The sequence below is a fragment of the Notamacropus eugenii genome, chromosome 4, assembly GCF_028372415.1.
Source record: "Notamacropus eugenii isolate mMacEug1 chromosome 4, mMacEug1.pri_v2, whole genome shotgun sequence".
NCBI lineage: Eukaryota > Metazoa > Chordata > Mammalia > Diprotodontia > Macropodidae > Notamacropus > Notamacropus eugenii.
In genome coordinates, this window is record NC_092875.1 from 86,532,930 (window position 1) to 86,548,766 (window position 15,837).

The 15,837-nt window shown below is 44.9% G+C and overlaps 2 protein-coding genes across 3 annotated transcripts in view; one reads left to right on the forward strand and one right to left on the reverse strand.

Moving 5' to 3' along the window:
- HSF1 (heat shock transcription factor 1) overlaps positions 1 to 5,068 on the forward strand; it is an 89,170-nt gene extending 84,102 nt beyond the window's left edge. Inside the window, exon 13 of one of the 2 annotated variants that reach the window (XM_072602697.1) lies at positions 4,443 to 5,068. In XM_072602697.1, coding sequence (XP_072458798.1) covers positions 4,443 to 4,531 — 89 coding nt within the window. In that variant the 3' untranslated portion in view covers positions 4,532 to 5,068. The remainder of the gene's footprint in view (positions 1 to 4,442) is intronic. The other variant, XM_072602696.1, reaches the window with a different exon arrangement.
- DGAT1 (diacylglycerol O-acyltransferase 1) overlaps positions 1,017 to 15,837 on the reverse strand; it is a 35,419-nt gene continuing 20,598 nt past the window's right edge. Inside the window, exons 3-17 of the mRNA XM_072602704.1 lie at positions 12,064 to 12,104; positions 11,685 to 11,770; positions 11,435 to 11,487; positions 4,190 to 4,295; positions 3,770 to 3,877; positions 3,575 to 3,649; positions 3,324 to 3,427; positions 3,191 to 3,229; positions 3,036 to 3,077; positions 2,764 to 2,808; positions 2,559 to 2,671; positions 2,413 to 2,478; positions 2,179 to 2,266; positions 1,965 to 2,027; positions 1,017 to 1,784 (exon numbers count right to left, since the gene is read on the reverse strand). Of these exons, the coding sequence (XP_072458805.1) occupies positions 1,632 to 1,784; positions 1,965 to 2,027; positions 2,179 to 2,266; positions 2,413 to 2,478; positions 2,559 to 2,671; positions 2,764 to 2,808; positions 3,036 to 3,077; positions 3,191 to 3,229; positions 3,324 to 3,427; positions 3,575 to 3,649; positions 3,770 to 3,877; positions 4,190 to 4,295; positions 11,435 to 11,487; positions 11,685 to 11,770; positions 12,064 to 12,104 (1,182 nt within the window). The 3' untranslated portion in view covers positions 1,017 to 1,631. The remainder of the gene's footprint in view (positions 1,785 to 1,964; positions 2,028 to 2,178; positions 2,267 to 2,412; positions 2,479 to 2,558; positions 2,672 to 2,763; positions 2,809 to 3,035; positions 3,078 to 3,190; positions 3,230 to 3,323; positions 3,428 to 3,574; positions 3,650 to 3,769; positions 3,878 to 4,189; positions 4,296 to 11,434; positions 11,488 to 11,684; positions 11,771 to 12,063; positions 12,105 to 15,837) is intronic.

A 15,837-nucleotide genomic window follows, 5' to 3' on the forward strand; every position in this document is an offset into this window, starting at 1 on the left:
CATTCTGGTCACTCTCATGCACACACTTCCCAAAATTTAGTGCCCAGAATGGAATACCACAGTCCAGATGTAGCGTGACTAGGTCAGAGAACACTGGAATCATCACCTCTCTTGTTCTTGACAATGTGCTAGTATTTAAATAGACTAAAATTGAGTTAGCTCTGTTATGTAGCTTGCCCCCCTCATATTCTATAGAAATCGCATTCCACATGTTCTCATAAATCCCACAGCGTTTTCACATGGACTGTTGAACTGGTCTCATCACATATACAGTTGTTTGAACCGTAATATAGGACGTGACATTTTATCCAATTTAATTTCACATTAGACTGAATCCATTGTTCTACTCAATCTTCTTAAGATCCTATGATCCAAAGTATTTGCTCTTCTAGCTTCCCCATCATCTATAAATCTGATCAACATACCACATAAGCTTTTATCCTGGTCATTGATAAGAGGCAAGGTCAGATCACTGGGAAACTCTAGAGAAAGAACTCACTCTCCTCTCTCTCTTTCCCCCTCTCTCATTGACATCTACACATTAATTACTCTTCTGAATCAGATCATCCAACCACTTTCGAATCTGACTAACTGTATAATCATTTAGACTACATCTCACCATCTACAAAACCAGCACAAGAAGCTATTACATGTGCTACTTTACAGCATTTTCCTGATCAGTCAACAGACCAGTCAAAAAAGGAAATGTCTTTTTCTTGATGAAGCCAGATTAGTTCTTTAGCGCTCACTGCTTTTTCCCACATCGATTAATCTATGTTAGCCTGGAATCAAGGTGGAACTGGCCCTCAGAGGGCCTTGTACCTTGTACCATGTACCTTGAGCACAAGTGCTCACACAGGTGAAGGTGGAGAGAAAGCTAGCCAGGTCATACATCCAACCCCTCACCAACCCGTTGTCTTGTTCTCCTTCTACTGCACAATCCCCATATGCATTTGCCTCCAACTCCTCCCCTCCCCTCCCCTTTCTATCTCCCCTGAAGATTCAATGAAGCTGGGTTTACTTTGGACATTGCTTTAATGACAGACTTGGTCACATGGGCAGAACTGTTAAAAAGTCACTAGCAGGACCAGTCCCGAGAAGAGGACTCCAATCCCTCCTCCTTGAGCTGGGGACAGAGCCTTTCAAAGGCCCACACATTCTGAGGTCAGTGGAGAAATGACGTTTGGGGGAGGACAGAAATCCCAGGAAGACAACCTCCTCATACAAAAAAGGGAAGGGAGCCAGGAGAAACCAAACCCACAGGGCCAAAACTGCTCTATCCCTCCCCCATATGGACAAATGCCCTAGGGTAATAGACGGTAGATATGGGGACAACCCTTATAGGAACAGGATGGTTCTTTTCCCCTTTCATAGGGATGAAATAGGGGTGGGAAAAGAGGTGACAGGAACCCCCAGGGGGCAAACCTGAGAGGGACAAGAGAACTTCTGCACTCCCATTCAATTAGAACAGAACCAGTAGAATCAAAGCCCTTGGACAAAGGACAAGTCTTTTATAAAGTGCCATGGAGATAGCTGCAATTCAACTGTCGGAGCAGGGGTCACCCTGCCTTGTCCCTTAATGTTCCTGGAGTAGAAGCTTGGTTTCCTCAACCCAAGGCCAGGTCTGGGGCTCAGGGGGTCAGCTGGGCCTCATAGTTGAGTACGTAGTAGTCATGGACATACATAAGCACAGCCACAGGCTGCCCGATGATCAAAGACAACCACACTGCTGCATTGCCATAGTTGCCCCGAAGGAATCGGCCCACGACCCAGGCTAGAGGAATCTGGGGACACATGGAACAGGTCAATTCTATCCTTGACCCCAACACACAAGGGCTCAATGTTACGGATCAGGGCATGAAAGGAGGGATCAAAGGAGGGGCTGAGGGAGAGCCTGAGAGGCAGGAAAGGTTTAGGGGAGGAGGCCATGAGAGTAGATGATGGAAATTTTTAGGATATCTCACCTGTGCCATCATGCCAGTGAAGGCCCAAGGCCGGAACATCCTGAGGGGAACACTCACGAGGTACTAGGTGGAAGGGAGGTAAGGAAATGGATTATAGCTCAGCTCTAAAAGCCCTTCCCACAAGGCTGAAGGAGCATGATCCTGGTCACAAAACATATGTTTGGAGATCCAGAGTGTCCCCATTCCTTTCTATGTCTCTTCTGGGCAAACTAACCTCATGAAAGAAGGCTGAAGCCAGGAACACGCCAGTCTGAGCTATCCACTTATTGACCCCCATCTTTATCACTGGCTTGTAGAAGTGTCTGAGAAAGAAGAGAAAAACAGAATTATTCCCTGGATCTCAGGTTCAGCCCCAAAACAAAACAAATCTGTTTTGCCCATTACCCTGTCCTCCCATATATAGAGCCCAGAGAAAATACCTCCCCCAAACCTGCCCCCTGATTCCTACCTGAGGCACCATTTGTGGACAGGAATATTCCAGTTCTGCCAAAAGTAAGTGACTGACTCTGAGTTCCTGTGAAAGCACAGCATTGTCAAGTGCCGTTCTCTGAGGAGCAACCCCCCAGCCCTCAACTCCAACCTCCTAACACTTACCACCAGTCTCTGTAGAACTCTCGGTCACCAAACTGCAGGAGTTCAGCCAAAACATTGAGGCAGGAGTGGAAGAACCAGTAGAAAAAAATGAGCCAGATAAAGTGGTTGGGAACCTAAGGAGGAAGGCGCTGCAGTGAATGAGGAGCTCTCTGAGGCCAGACTTCCAAGACCTGCTTGCTAACCCCTAGGGCCACATGATACTTACTGCCAACTTCAAAAGCCGCTCCATGATACGGGAATAGTCCATATCCTAGGGATGATATGCATCAACCTCTTCAGCATATTGGGGGCAGGGAAAATAATATCCCTCACTGCCACGTCCCTCAAAGAATCACCCAAACAGAAATTCTTGTACCCTCCCTCAACTAACACAAGCAGAAATTCCCATCTCCCCATCCACTAAACCTCACCATTCTCAACCAGAGACTTCTATTTTCCCTCCTACACATATACCAGATATTTCCAAGTTTCCCTCACCTTGAATGGCTTCATGGAGTTCTGAATGGTGGGGACCATCCACTGAAAGAAGGGAAAAGATTTTATAATCCTCAGTCCCTAAGAGATCCTATGAGAGAACCCCTCCACCAGTCTGAAGACCCCTCCAGTTCCAAACCCTATCTCCCTTCCCATACCTGCTGGATGAGCCCCACCAGTAGCTGGGTGAAGAAAAGCTAGGAGAAAAAAGAGACAAAGGGGATGAGAAAAGCGGATGGCACAATTCTGTGCCTCAAGGGCCCTTATCAAACCAAAGGGTCCCTCCCTTACCATCTCAAAGAGCCTGCGTAACAGGAAGCGTTTCCGGATCCGGGGGGATCGAGGGAAGTTGAGCTCATAGCACAGAGTGGGGGCAAACAGAAAGTAGTACAGATCTGTAAAGGAGAGGAAAAGAGACAGGCACTAATACTAGACCCTCACCACCCTCAAAGTATAGCCCCACCAACCTAGCTTTGCCCCATCATTCTTTGGAGGCTCCAACCTACCCCCTCCTCTTCCTCCTCTCAGGCTTTCCTGCTTACCTCGATAGGTCAAGTTGGCAGGGTACTTCACCCCTTTGGACACCACATCCCCATTGGCCTTTTTGGTTCCTAAGGCTGCAATTCCAATGAGGGTCATTATGAGAAATGTAGGGGAGGTTTGATGACCCCAAAGGCCTCGGAAGTGCTGGGAGACAGGGCTTTTTTAGCCCCACCTTACTACCCCAACCTCCTTACCTGCTTGGCTCTTGGCCCTGTACTGCCTGCACCACAGGTTGACATGATAGTAGGACACCATCTTGAGGAAGAGAACGGTGTAGACACCAAGAGCAAACGCTGAGCCTACTGTTGGAAGAGAGAAGAGTCCTAGCTTACCAGGTCCTTGCCCCAATAGGAAAGAAGCCTTTCTTCAACTCTAGATAGAGAAAAAGAAGTATGGCAGGGACCAAAGCAAGGCTCAGGAAACAACTCTATCTTCCAATCATGTCTGTCAATCTCCACTTTGGGGAGGCAAGGAAGTCTACCAGAATGACTGTCCCAGTTTAGGAACCCAGGGCAAAGGTTGACACCTGGACAAGGAGCCAAAAATCCAGGTCCTAGAGGGAGGAGTGTAGGGCCCAGGAAATAAAAGAGTGAAATGAATGGGCAGGGACATACCTGGTGTAATAGATTTGACCATAAAGACCACAGCCGCAGGGAAGCAGAGCATGGTCAGAAGGTTGGCCATGTATAGAAGTAACCCTACCCGCTCTGTAATGGTGCCCTGGAAGAAAAAATGGAAAAGTCAAACTCTTCTGGTTCTCTCAACACCATCTCAAAGCTCTCCTGTTCTTCCTGCTGTTGCCCCTAAACACGAGCTTCCCCTGAGCACTGCTCTAAGTTCTCTTTTCCCTAATACATTTCCTTCTAGGACACCCTCATTTCCTCTCAGGGCTTCAAGTATCACGTCTATGCAGATGGTCCCTTGAAGGCACACCGCTAGCCTTCCTCTTCTGCTGAACATCCACACTGGCCATCCTCGTCCCTTCCCTTTCAAAACTTGCTTCTGCCACTAACTTCCTCATCTGTTTGTGGCACCATCAGCCTCCAAACCTCCATCACGATTACGTGAACTGATACAGAATGAAGGAAGCAGACCCAGCAGAACACTGTACACACTAACAGCAATCCTGTTCAATGAAGAACTGTCGATGCCTTAGCTATTCTCAGCACTCCAATGATATAAGACAATTCTGATGGACTCATGATGGAAAATGCCATCCACCTCCAGAAAAGTAACTGAGCGAGTCTGAATGCAGACTGAGGCACACCTTTTTCACTTTATTTTTTCATGTTTTTTTAAAATGTATTTTCCTTCACAACAGGAATAATACTGAAATGTTTTGCATGATTGCACACACATAGCCTATGCTGAACTGCTTACTGTCTCAGGGAGGGGGGAGAGGGAAGAGGGAGAGACAGAATTTGGAACTCAAAATTTCAAAAAATGAATGTTGAAAATTAGGAAAAAATAAAATGTTATTTAAAAAAACAAAACATTGTGATTCATTTTCCCCTTAATATTCTTGCTATTGATATGAGAATCAGAACTGCCCAGATGGCCAGACTCAAAGAGTAATTCTTAATGCTTCAGTGTCAGCACAGCAGGAGGTCTTTCATGGAGTACCCAGGGATCTGGGCTTGGTTCTGCACTGTTTAACATTTTTATCAATGATCTGGATAAAAATATGGATGATATGTTCATCAAATTTGCAAATGATACCAAGCTGGGAGGGAGAACCAACAGCACCTCACAGAGACAGGATCAAAAAGGATTTTGACAGGTTAGAACAGAGGTTCTTAATTTTTTTTGTGTCATGGATTCCTTGGGCAGCCTGGTAAAGCTTATGAGATCCCTTTTTAGAATAATTTTTTAAATGAATGAAGTAAAATATACAAAATTACAAAGAAAGTTAATTACAGTGAAAGACAGCTATCAAAATATAAACAACAACAAAAGAAATTCCCAAACCCCAAGTTAAGAAGTCCCATGACAGACAGATCATTGGAGCCTCAATCTAATAAGGTAGAGTTCAACAGGGATTTTTAAAGTCTTGTACCTGGGTACAAAAATATAGCTCCCTAAGTACAAGATAGGAAGGCATGGATTATTCTGGAAAAGATCTGGGGATTTTAGCAGACTTCAAGCTCCGTATGAATTAGCAGCGTAATGTGGCAACCATAAAAGCTAATGCAATCGTGGGCTGCATTAAGAGGATCGCAGCTTCCATGAAGAGCAAGGTGAAAAGCCCCACTGGCCCCGGCTTTGTCATACTTCATCTTAGCACAACCGTTTAAAAAGGGAACTGATAAGTCAAGGACTGTCTAGGAGGAGTCAGCCAGGGTAAGTGAAAGGATGTAAGTCTCATGAGGGTCAGTGGAAGGACTTAGGGGGATATGAGAAGCGGTCTTTAAGTACTGAAGACTGCCCCCTGGAGGAGGGAAGTAGGACTGTTTTATTTGGCCCCAAAGGGCTGAACCTGGAATAACGGGTGCGTGTTCGTCCTTCTTTTGCCAAAGACCATGCCATCAGAGAAATAATGACATGACTTGCACTTGACTTTGTTTTGAGTGAGGGAGGACTAGGCAAGTCACCAGCCTCACTTCTCCTCCAGAGCCATCTGAATCCAGTGACCAGATATTCATCAGGATGACTGGAGATGAGCCAGGATGAGGCAATTGGGGTTAAGTGACTTGCCCAAGGTCACACAGCTAGTGAGTGTCAAGTGTCTGAGGTGACATTTGAACTCAGGTCCTCCTGACTCCTGCACTGGTGCTCTATCCACTGCACCACCTAGCTGCCCTTGGAATAACGGGAAGACATTGCAGAGAGGCAAATTTAGAAATTTGAAATTAGAAACGTCAGAAAAAAATTTCTAACAATTAGAGCTATTTGAAATTGGAATGGGCTACTTCAATAGGTGGTGAATTCCCTCCCTGCCTGAGGAGGATGGATGACCATTTGTAAAGTACAGCAAAATTTCTTTCATACAGGAGTTGGAATTAGAGGCCACTAAGATCCTTTCTAACCCTCAAATTCTGTAGTTCTGTTCTCTGGAACAGAAGCCACTCTTCACAGCCAGCACCCTAGTCTGGGCCTACAATCTCTCCCCTGAACGGCTACAACCACCTCCTAATTGCTCTCCCTGCCTCTAGTTTCTTCTCCCTTCAATTCATTCTACACAGACTGTGAGAATCCTCTTGCAGTGTGGACTTTGATTGTTTCTCCTTTGTTTTTAAAAGAAGTCTTCAATGGCTTTAGCTACCTACTGAATTAATTCTGAACTCCTTAGCTTAGAGAATCAAAACTCTTTAGGTTGCTTTCCTACAATCCTGCCAAAATGAGCTCATTGCAGACCTATAGGACTAGAAAAAATCTCAGCAACAAACATAGTTCACATAGTTCCAGTCTATATACATTGTATGAATCCATTTTATGGTATATCTAGTCTCAACTGGGTCCTTGCTGCTAATTTTTGTTGTTGTTTAGTCATTTTTCAGTTGTGTTCGACTCTTAACGATCTCTTTTGGGGGTTTTCTTGGTAAAGATACTGGAGTGCTTGGCCATTTCTTTTTTCAGCTCATTTTATAGATGAGAAAACTGAGGCAAACAGGGTTAAGTGACTTGCCCAGGGTCACATAGCTCTAAGTGTCTGAGGCTGGATTTGAACTCAGTGAGATAAGTCGTTCTGACCATAGGTCCAGTATTTTATGCACTGACCACCTAGCTGCCTCTTGCTACTACTAGGATCCTTTTATTCTTCCCAGACTGACAATCACAACCCCTCACAGTAGATGTTCCAAATTTCCTCAAGTTCCCAAATTCTCATTTCAGCAGATATACTTGCTAGCTTTATTTTTAAAAATCCATTTCCTTTTTTTATTATGGAATTTGCTTACTTCACTAAGAATAACCAAGTATATCCTCTTTGAGCTCCTTGATCTCTCATCTTCACACGTCAAAATCCTTGCTTCTTCACTCATCTTTTCTTCTGGTCTAGTTTCAGTGCATGATAAGGCCAAGACCTCTGCTCATGTCCTTGTTCTTATCTCCTTCCATCTCTTGGGAGCTCATCCCAACAATCATTCCTTCTCTCTCTTTAGTATCTCCCTATTGCCTACTATCATACCTCATTTTAAAAAAGACTTTCCCCATGACCTACCTTACCATCCCCTTAAACTATTATCCTACATCTCAACTCCTTTTCAGTGCCAAAACCTCAGGAAAATAGCATATACTTGCCAACCATTTTCTCCAACTTTTTAATCCCTTGTAGTCTTCCTTCTAAATTCCACCACCCTACAGAAACTACTTTCACAAAAGATAACCCAGCATCTCAAGTGTTAAATTAGATGGACTCAGTCCTCATCCTCCTTGACCTTTCCCTAACTTCTGATACAGTCTACTTTTGGAATACTATCTACTACTGTGACTTTTGTGATACTTCTCTCTCCTGGTTCTTCTCCCATCTCCCTTCTCATTTTCCTTGGTAGAACATTCAGCTCCCATTCTAACTATGAATATTTCTCAGAGCTTGAGGGTTCCTTGAACCGTTCTCTACCACACTCACCCTAGATGAGTTCATCAGCTCCCACGGATACAATTAGCTCTATGAGAATAACTTCCAATTTGACATGTCTAACCCTAATCTCTCCCTTGAAGCCCAATCCCCATATATCCAACTACCTGGTAAACATTTCCACCTGGATATTCCATTGGCATATTGAGCGCAACATGTACAACATCAAATTCCTCTCCCTCATGATCCCTCTTTCCTTTCTGAATTCTGTTTCTGCTAAAGGTACCAACCTTCCCCCAATCACACAGGTCCGTAACTTCAGTCTCACTTAAAGTCTTCCTTTTCCCTCACAGACTCCGTATCCTAGTTGCCAAGTCTACCCTGACAGCCTCCATGTCCCCCAACCCCTACCCATACCTTTCATTTGTTCCCAGTTCAGGCCTTCACTTCTCTTCACATCACCTTATCACCCACTGTTAAAAAGGTTTCTTAATTGGTCTTACTCCTCTCTGTTTTAACTTTACTAACTATTACAACTTTATAACTATTATAACTGATCTCCCTAAGGCACCAGTTTGCCCCTTTGCTCAAAAACCTCCAAATATCCCCTATTGCCTTGAGGATGAAATACAGACTCCTCAGGCAGGAATTTACAGTGACTACCAGAAGGTACCCCCATCATTAAGGCTCTAACTTAACTGTCTAGCCTTATTTCATATTAATCTCCTTCAGACACCCTATGTTCCAGTCCAACTTAATTACTGGCTATCATCTAAACTTGGCATTCTATCTCCTGACAAGAAGCAGCTGGTAGCACAGGGGTAGGAATACTGGGCCCGGAGTCAGGAAGACCTGAGTTCAAACCTAGTCTTAGACCCTTACTAGCTGTATGAGCAAGTCAATTAGCTTGTTTGCCTCAGTTTCCTCAACTATAAAATAAGAGTAACAATAGAACCTACCTCTCAGGAGAGTTTAAGGATCAAATGAGATATTTGTAAAAAGCACTTAGCATGGCACCTGGCCCATAAGAGGTGCTATATATAAATGCTTATTCCCTCTCCTCCACATTCATCTGAACAAGTTGTCCCCCATCCCTGGAATGTAATAATCCCCTCCTCAAAATTCCCTGTCAGGCACTTCTGCTCCTCAGCTCTGGTGGCTACCTCTTTGATAAAACCTTCCCTGATGGCCCCATTCCAAATGCTCCCTCTCCCTCCTGAAATTACCTTTATTGTGCTTATCTGCATATGCTGCTAGATCTCTCACTAGAATGCATGTTGTTTGAGGGCAGACTTTCATTTTCATATTTGTATTCTCTAGAATGCCTCACACATATAACAGACACTGAATGTCTGTTGAATTGAACATCCCTTGACAACTTGTCATCTGGTTCCACTTAAAAAAGACTTCCAGTGATGGAAACTTATCATGTCCTAAGGCCGCTTATTCCACCACTGAATAGTTCTAATTTTTCCTTAAATTAAAGCAAAATCTAGCTCCCTGTTGTAGAAAAAGTGGGACACTAATACACTGATAGCAGAACTGTGAACTGATCCAACCGTTCTGTAAAGCAATCTGGAACTATGCCCAAAGAGTTATAAAACTGTATACACCCTTTGACCCAGTAAGATTGCTATTAAGTCTGTTTCCCAAGGTGATCAGGGTGAAAAAGTTCTACATGTTCTACAATATTTATAGCAGCTCTCTCTGTGGTGACAAAGAACTGGGAATTGAGGGGATGCCTCTCAACTGGAGAACGGCTAAACAAATTGTCGTATATGATTATGATGGAATACTACTATGCTCTAAGAAATGACGAGCAGGCTGACTTTAGAAAAACATAGAAAGACTCACATGAAATAATGAAGAGTGAAGTGAGCAGAACCCAGAAAACGTACGCAGTCACAGCAATATTGTTCAAAGAACAACTGTGAAAGACTACGTTATCCAGAGTATTATGAATGCTCAATTCAACTACAAAGGACCTAAAAAGGAAGATACTGTCTACCTCCAGAGAAAGAACTGATAAAGAGAAGTATGTATATTATGGTTTTATATACATACATACATACATGTACGTATACTTACATATGGATATTTATTTGTTCATCTGAGTCAAATGGTGACCTTCGTTAGTGTGGAGTAAGAAGGGAGAGGGAGCCTGTTCACCTCTTACAACGTAACAAAAAAAATTCAGTCTAGCTCCCTGTAATTTCTACCTATCATTCCTACTTCTTCTCTAGAGCCACACAGAACAAGTTTAAACTCTCACCGTCCTAACTCTTCAGATACTTAAAAACAGTGACTGTGCCCCCACAATCCTTCTTCCTATTCCTCCAACAAGTTCCATGGCTTGCTACCACCACGCCCTTGCCCACAATGTCGCCTTCCTACTTCATCTCTGACTGATGAAATTCCCTCCAGCCTCAAAGCCCTGCCCAGGCATCGCGGCCCCCAGGCAACCTCCATGACCATCTCCCCTTCCCTAGAACTCAGGGGGATAATCAGTCTCTTTTTGTGATTCCACAGAAACTTTACTCCAACATTTCCCACAGTATGTTTGGAGCTCCCTGGAGGATTCCTGCATAGGGGGAACAGACTGACAAATGTGCATTTGTAGGGCATGAAACACTAAGACAAAGTTGATGAGAACTTGAAATAGAATGAGGACTGAGAAACAAAAGGAAGAAAGGAGGTATTGAGAAAGACCTGGGTTAGAGGTTCTACTGTCCTTCTCACTGCCAGTGTAAATAATTGTGGGTATTCCAGATTACCATCCAAAATGGCACCTTCTTGCTAAAGAGATGAGATACAGGGGTGTTCTAGTCCCCTACCCCTTGGATTGTACTAAAACAGGAAGGCAAACTGGGCAGGAAAATACATGGAGAATGTGAAGGGAATATTCACAGGCTTATTTGGAAAGAGGAGTAACAGGCCCAACACAGAACACAGGGGGTCCATTTTCTATGACACCTAAACTCTTCTATCTACCGATTAGCAAGCAGTAAATGCTTAGAGAATACCAGGGGCAGGTTAGTTTGATAAATCACTAAAACAGCCATCCAGGATTACAATGGGGAGAAAAAAACAAGGTGGAGGTTCCTGATCTCTTTAGCTAAGCAGAAAGGGAATAGATAGAAGGGACTAAGCAGAAAGGAGACAAGGCTAGAGCTTTTGGTAACAAGGGTCCAATAATAGGTATGCTCTGATTTAAGGTAAGGAAAAAGATGTAATAGAAAGGAATATGGATATGGTTTGGGGAGAAAAGCAGAACACCCATCCCATCCCCAAACACAACAGACTGGGGCATGTGCATACAGCAGGAATTAAAAGAGAGACTCACCACAGCCAGACGTTTCTCCACTTGGAAGGCAGCTAATGCAAACCCATTGGCTACTGAAAAGAGAAACAGAATAGCATGTAAATTCCTGAATCTTCATCATGAACACCCCAGCAGGGATGAGCCTATTAGGATGTTTACTCCAGTCTTTCCTAGAGGCTTGGCCTGGGCTCCCTGAAGTGGCTTCAGGGTCCTATACCAAGATTGCCCTTTCTCCCCACTCCATTTATCATGTCACCCAATTCAAGCTCACCTATAATGAGGCACAAGGAGGGCCAGCTGTAGGGATCCTTCAGGAACAACGACACCACCTGGATTGGGTCCACTAGAATGCCGTACCTGAGGGTAGGAACCTAGGGCATTGGGGGGTAGAGCACTGGGGTAGGGGGGCCTCTTGGACTTTAGCACCAAGCTGAAACCTGAGCTGCAATAAAGCCCTGTTGCCACAAGGGGGCACTGGCATTCCAGCCTTATGTATCCAGCAAGTCAAGGCTAAGGAGGTTGGGTCACTGGTCCTGACTCAGGGAAGAGGGAAGGGAGAAGCCATGAGGGGAGGGGGAGTAAGAGCTGGGATGACCCTTTACCCCTCTCCAGTCAGCGGTACAGGGAAGGCCACAACGAAAAGCACTCACTTGATGATGTTTTCCAAAAATAATCTAGCATTGCTCAAGATCTGCAAGAGAAAAGGAAAGGGGGTGAACAGACAGAAACCTCCTTAGCCCAAGGCATTGCAAAGCCCTGCCAGTATCATTTTCCTCCTCTAGCCACATACTTAACCACCCACCAAGGGGAGAGAAATTCAGGACCCCGTAGAGAAGGCTGGCAACTAGGTGGCGCATTGGATAATGCACGGGGCCGGAGTCAGGAAAATATCCAGCCTCAGACACTTATCACAGGATCTTGGACAAGTCATTTCACCTCTGCTTACCTCAGTTTCCTAAACTGTAAAACGAGGATAATGATTGTACCTACTCCCCCCTCCCCAGGATTGTTGAAAGGATCCACTTAAGATAATACCTGTAGAGGGTTTAGCACAGCACCTGGCATAGAGTAGGCTCTGTTATAAATGACAGCTATTATCATAATTATCCAGGCTGAGGCTCCAATCGATAGACTGAATCTAGTTCAGAGGCTCAGTCATCCTGTTCCTCTTCTCCTCACAAACCCAAGGCAGGTAGAAGCCATTTTCCCCACCAAATAGAGAAACTGATGTGCATAAGGCCTTCTGACAGGAAGGAGGGCATGCTAAGTAACTCCCCATATCCCCAGCCTTAGGGAGGAGCTCAGGAAGTGGACTATGCTGCCACCTAGGAGCTATGGTCTGGAAAATGGAGTCAGCCCCCAGCCTTAGAGGGCCTCGCGTCATAGACTCTCAAACCCAAGCTTCAGGAAACACTAGGACTAATTCTCTTTTCCACCCCTTCCTATGGGGTTTGCCAATATGATCTGTAGCTGCTGCTTCTGCCTGTTTGAGTCCTGTTTCCCATACTGTCCCTCTCCCAAGCCTAGGGAACAGAGAAGGCGCCACCAACAGCTAAGTCTAACAATCTCCTTTTCCTGCTGCCTCTAGGGTCCAAATTGTGCTTAAACTCCTCAGGCCTGGCCAGAGTGTTTCTTGACCTTTGTAAGCATAGGGCCTTGCTACATCTTGCCTTCCCTGGGGCTTTGACAAAGGGTGGAACAGTAAGATGCCATCTGGATTGGGAGGCTAAAATGGGATGGGCCATTGCCAGCCTGGTGATCCTGCCATAGTAACCCATGCCTGCCTGCCACATCCCTTTGGGCGGGAAGTTGGGCCATGCCAAATGATCACCCAAGTCATTCCAGTCAGTGCTCTCTGGCCCACTTTGAGGCTTGCCACAGAACCCTAAAGAACTGTGGGTTATTCTGAAACTCCAGACTTACTGGAGGGTAGGGGAACTGAAAGGGGTGGTCAGTCAGTCTGTAGGTATTTAATACATCATTGGTGAAGTAAATGGAGCTCTAAGGTTTAGAGAATGCTAGATGAAGGAACAGAGTGAATGGCATAAAAGTATGAAAGTGAACAAGAAAAAAGAGACAGATGGCAAGGAGAAGACAGAGGAAAAGACAAGGAGTGAACAAACTGCAGAGAAGGCAGTTTGAAGCTGAAAGTTAATAAGCCAGCTAATAATGGGGTTTAGTGAAGGTCAGGTAGAGGACACTTTGGGGTCACAGGCCTTTCTTACTTCCAAGCCCAAGCTGCCTCTGCTGCCTTCCTTTCTTCCAATAAACAGCCTCTCTCCTTCCAAAAGTGCTACTTCTATCACGTCCCCACCCCAGCTTGGGAAACTTCCAGTGCTCCTGCCTGCCTGCTGTAGCAGTCGTGTGTCTGCCCTAAATAAAAGGGCCTTCAGCAGATACTCATCAAGCATCTGAGGCCACGTGGTATAGCCAAAGACCAGGAGTCTAAGGAAGACCTAGGCTCCTGGTGGTGCTCCTCACTGCCCACATAGTAGGACAAGCTGTTTTCCCTCCCAAGCCTCCGATACTCTTCCCAGATTGGACTGGAGGATCTCCAAGGGACCTTCCATCTATAAATGTTACGATACACCTTTCAAGGCTTTCTGTGAAGTGACCAAGTAAACAGTAGTTCTTATCACCCACTATTCCTACACACACACACACACACACACACACACACACACACACACACACACACACACCCTCTTTTTCTATTCCAACTCAATTCATCCCTTTACTGTCATTACACTGCAAACAGTCCCCTTCACCAATTTCCAAAGCCCACCTCAGCTCTCTCAGTCCTTCTTAGCCCTCACAGCTGGCCTCACACCATCTTATCCTCATCTCCCCAGTTGTACTCCTAAAAGGGTAGGGGCCTGGGACAAAGCTGGGCCCACAACAGACTCAATAAACATTTGCTGGCTGATTGACTTTCCTATGATTCTTGCCTCCCCAACATTAATGTCTAACATTTGTGCCTGCCACTGGGCCAGGCCTCAATGAATGCCAAGGACCCTAAGGTTCCCAGGATTTTTCTGTCACCTTAAACAGGGCTCTGCCAAACTAACCCTGCTCCTCTTCCTAGCACAGACCCTGAAGGAAAGAAATGGTCTCTAAATACACAAGAGGCAGATCCCTGAGGCCAGAGCACCAGTTCTTCCTTGGAAGTGACTATTTCTTGACAATCTTTTATTTTCCTTAGAATGCAGCTTGAGTGCCACCTCTTTCTTATAGCCATTTTTGATTTCCCTAGCTCTACCCCACCTGCCTTGCTCCAACCAAGCCCTGCTCCCTTTCTCTCCTCAAATGTTCCTAAGGCATTGCTAGATCTTCTCATCTCTCCCTACCTGACCTTAACCCATACTTCTCTTAGAATAGAACACAAGGTCCTGGACAGCAAAGGCTTTTTGTTTTTATATTTACATCCTGAGCACTTTGTAGTGTGTCTGGTACACAGAAGCTTCATAAAAGTTTGCAGAACTGAATTTACTGCTCAATTCTCTTCCAGTCAGGGCTGTATCTGCCAACGAGCAGCCCACTGTCTGACAATAATACAAGGAGCAAGGGAAAGTCCTTAGAGCTCCAGACCATCAAGAGGTCAGAGACTTCTAAAGGCAGGAGGCACATGGCTCTGCTCCCAGAGATGGGAGGCCACTTCGATGAAGAGGGAGAACAGCTGGTTGACAGTTGTCTGAGAGACTGGAACTAGAAGCCCTATCTGCCTACCTATCTGTGAGGGGGAAAGTGCTGGGCTCTATTTGGCTGCCCAGCTTCTGGGGAGGCTCTTTCACTTTATCTCTGGGAGGCATAGGCCTGACCACCAAAGAGCAGTCTGGACAGTCATTTCTACACTTTCAGGCAGCCAACTGAGTCCTCTCCTTAAGCAGTAAAAACAGAGTTCACGCTCAGTTACTTAAACCTTTCCTCCCTAGATCTGTTCCTCTCACATAATGAGAGACATAATTGTCATTACATGACAGGCTTTGGAAACATCAAGAATATGAGTAATAATGAAACTTTTCAAAGCCCAACTCAAATACGAAGCCTTTCCTAGTCTTTTAGCCTAAATTCGATTCAGTGAACACTTATTAAGTATCTACAATGCATATAGTGAATAGAACGATATAGTGAAACAAGAAATTCTGAGAAATTCAGAGTAAGAAAAGACCTGGGTTTGAATCCTGCCTTAGACACTGACTAGCTGTGTGACTGTGGGACAAGTTACTTTATTTTTCTGAGCCTTGGTTTCCTCATCTGTAAAACAGAAAAACTACTTTCAGTACCCTGCAGGGTCAAACAGCTCAAATTAGATAATATATAAACCAGTTAAAGTGCTACATAAATTTAACTCTTATCAATAATAGAGGCACTGACCTCAAGGAGTTTACAAGCATTAGATTAAACATCATTAGAAGTGCTCTCCA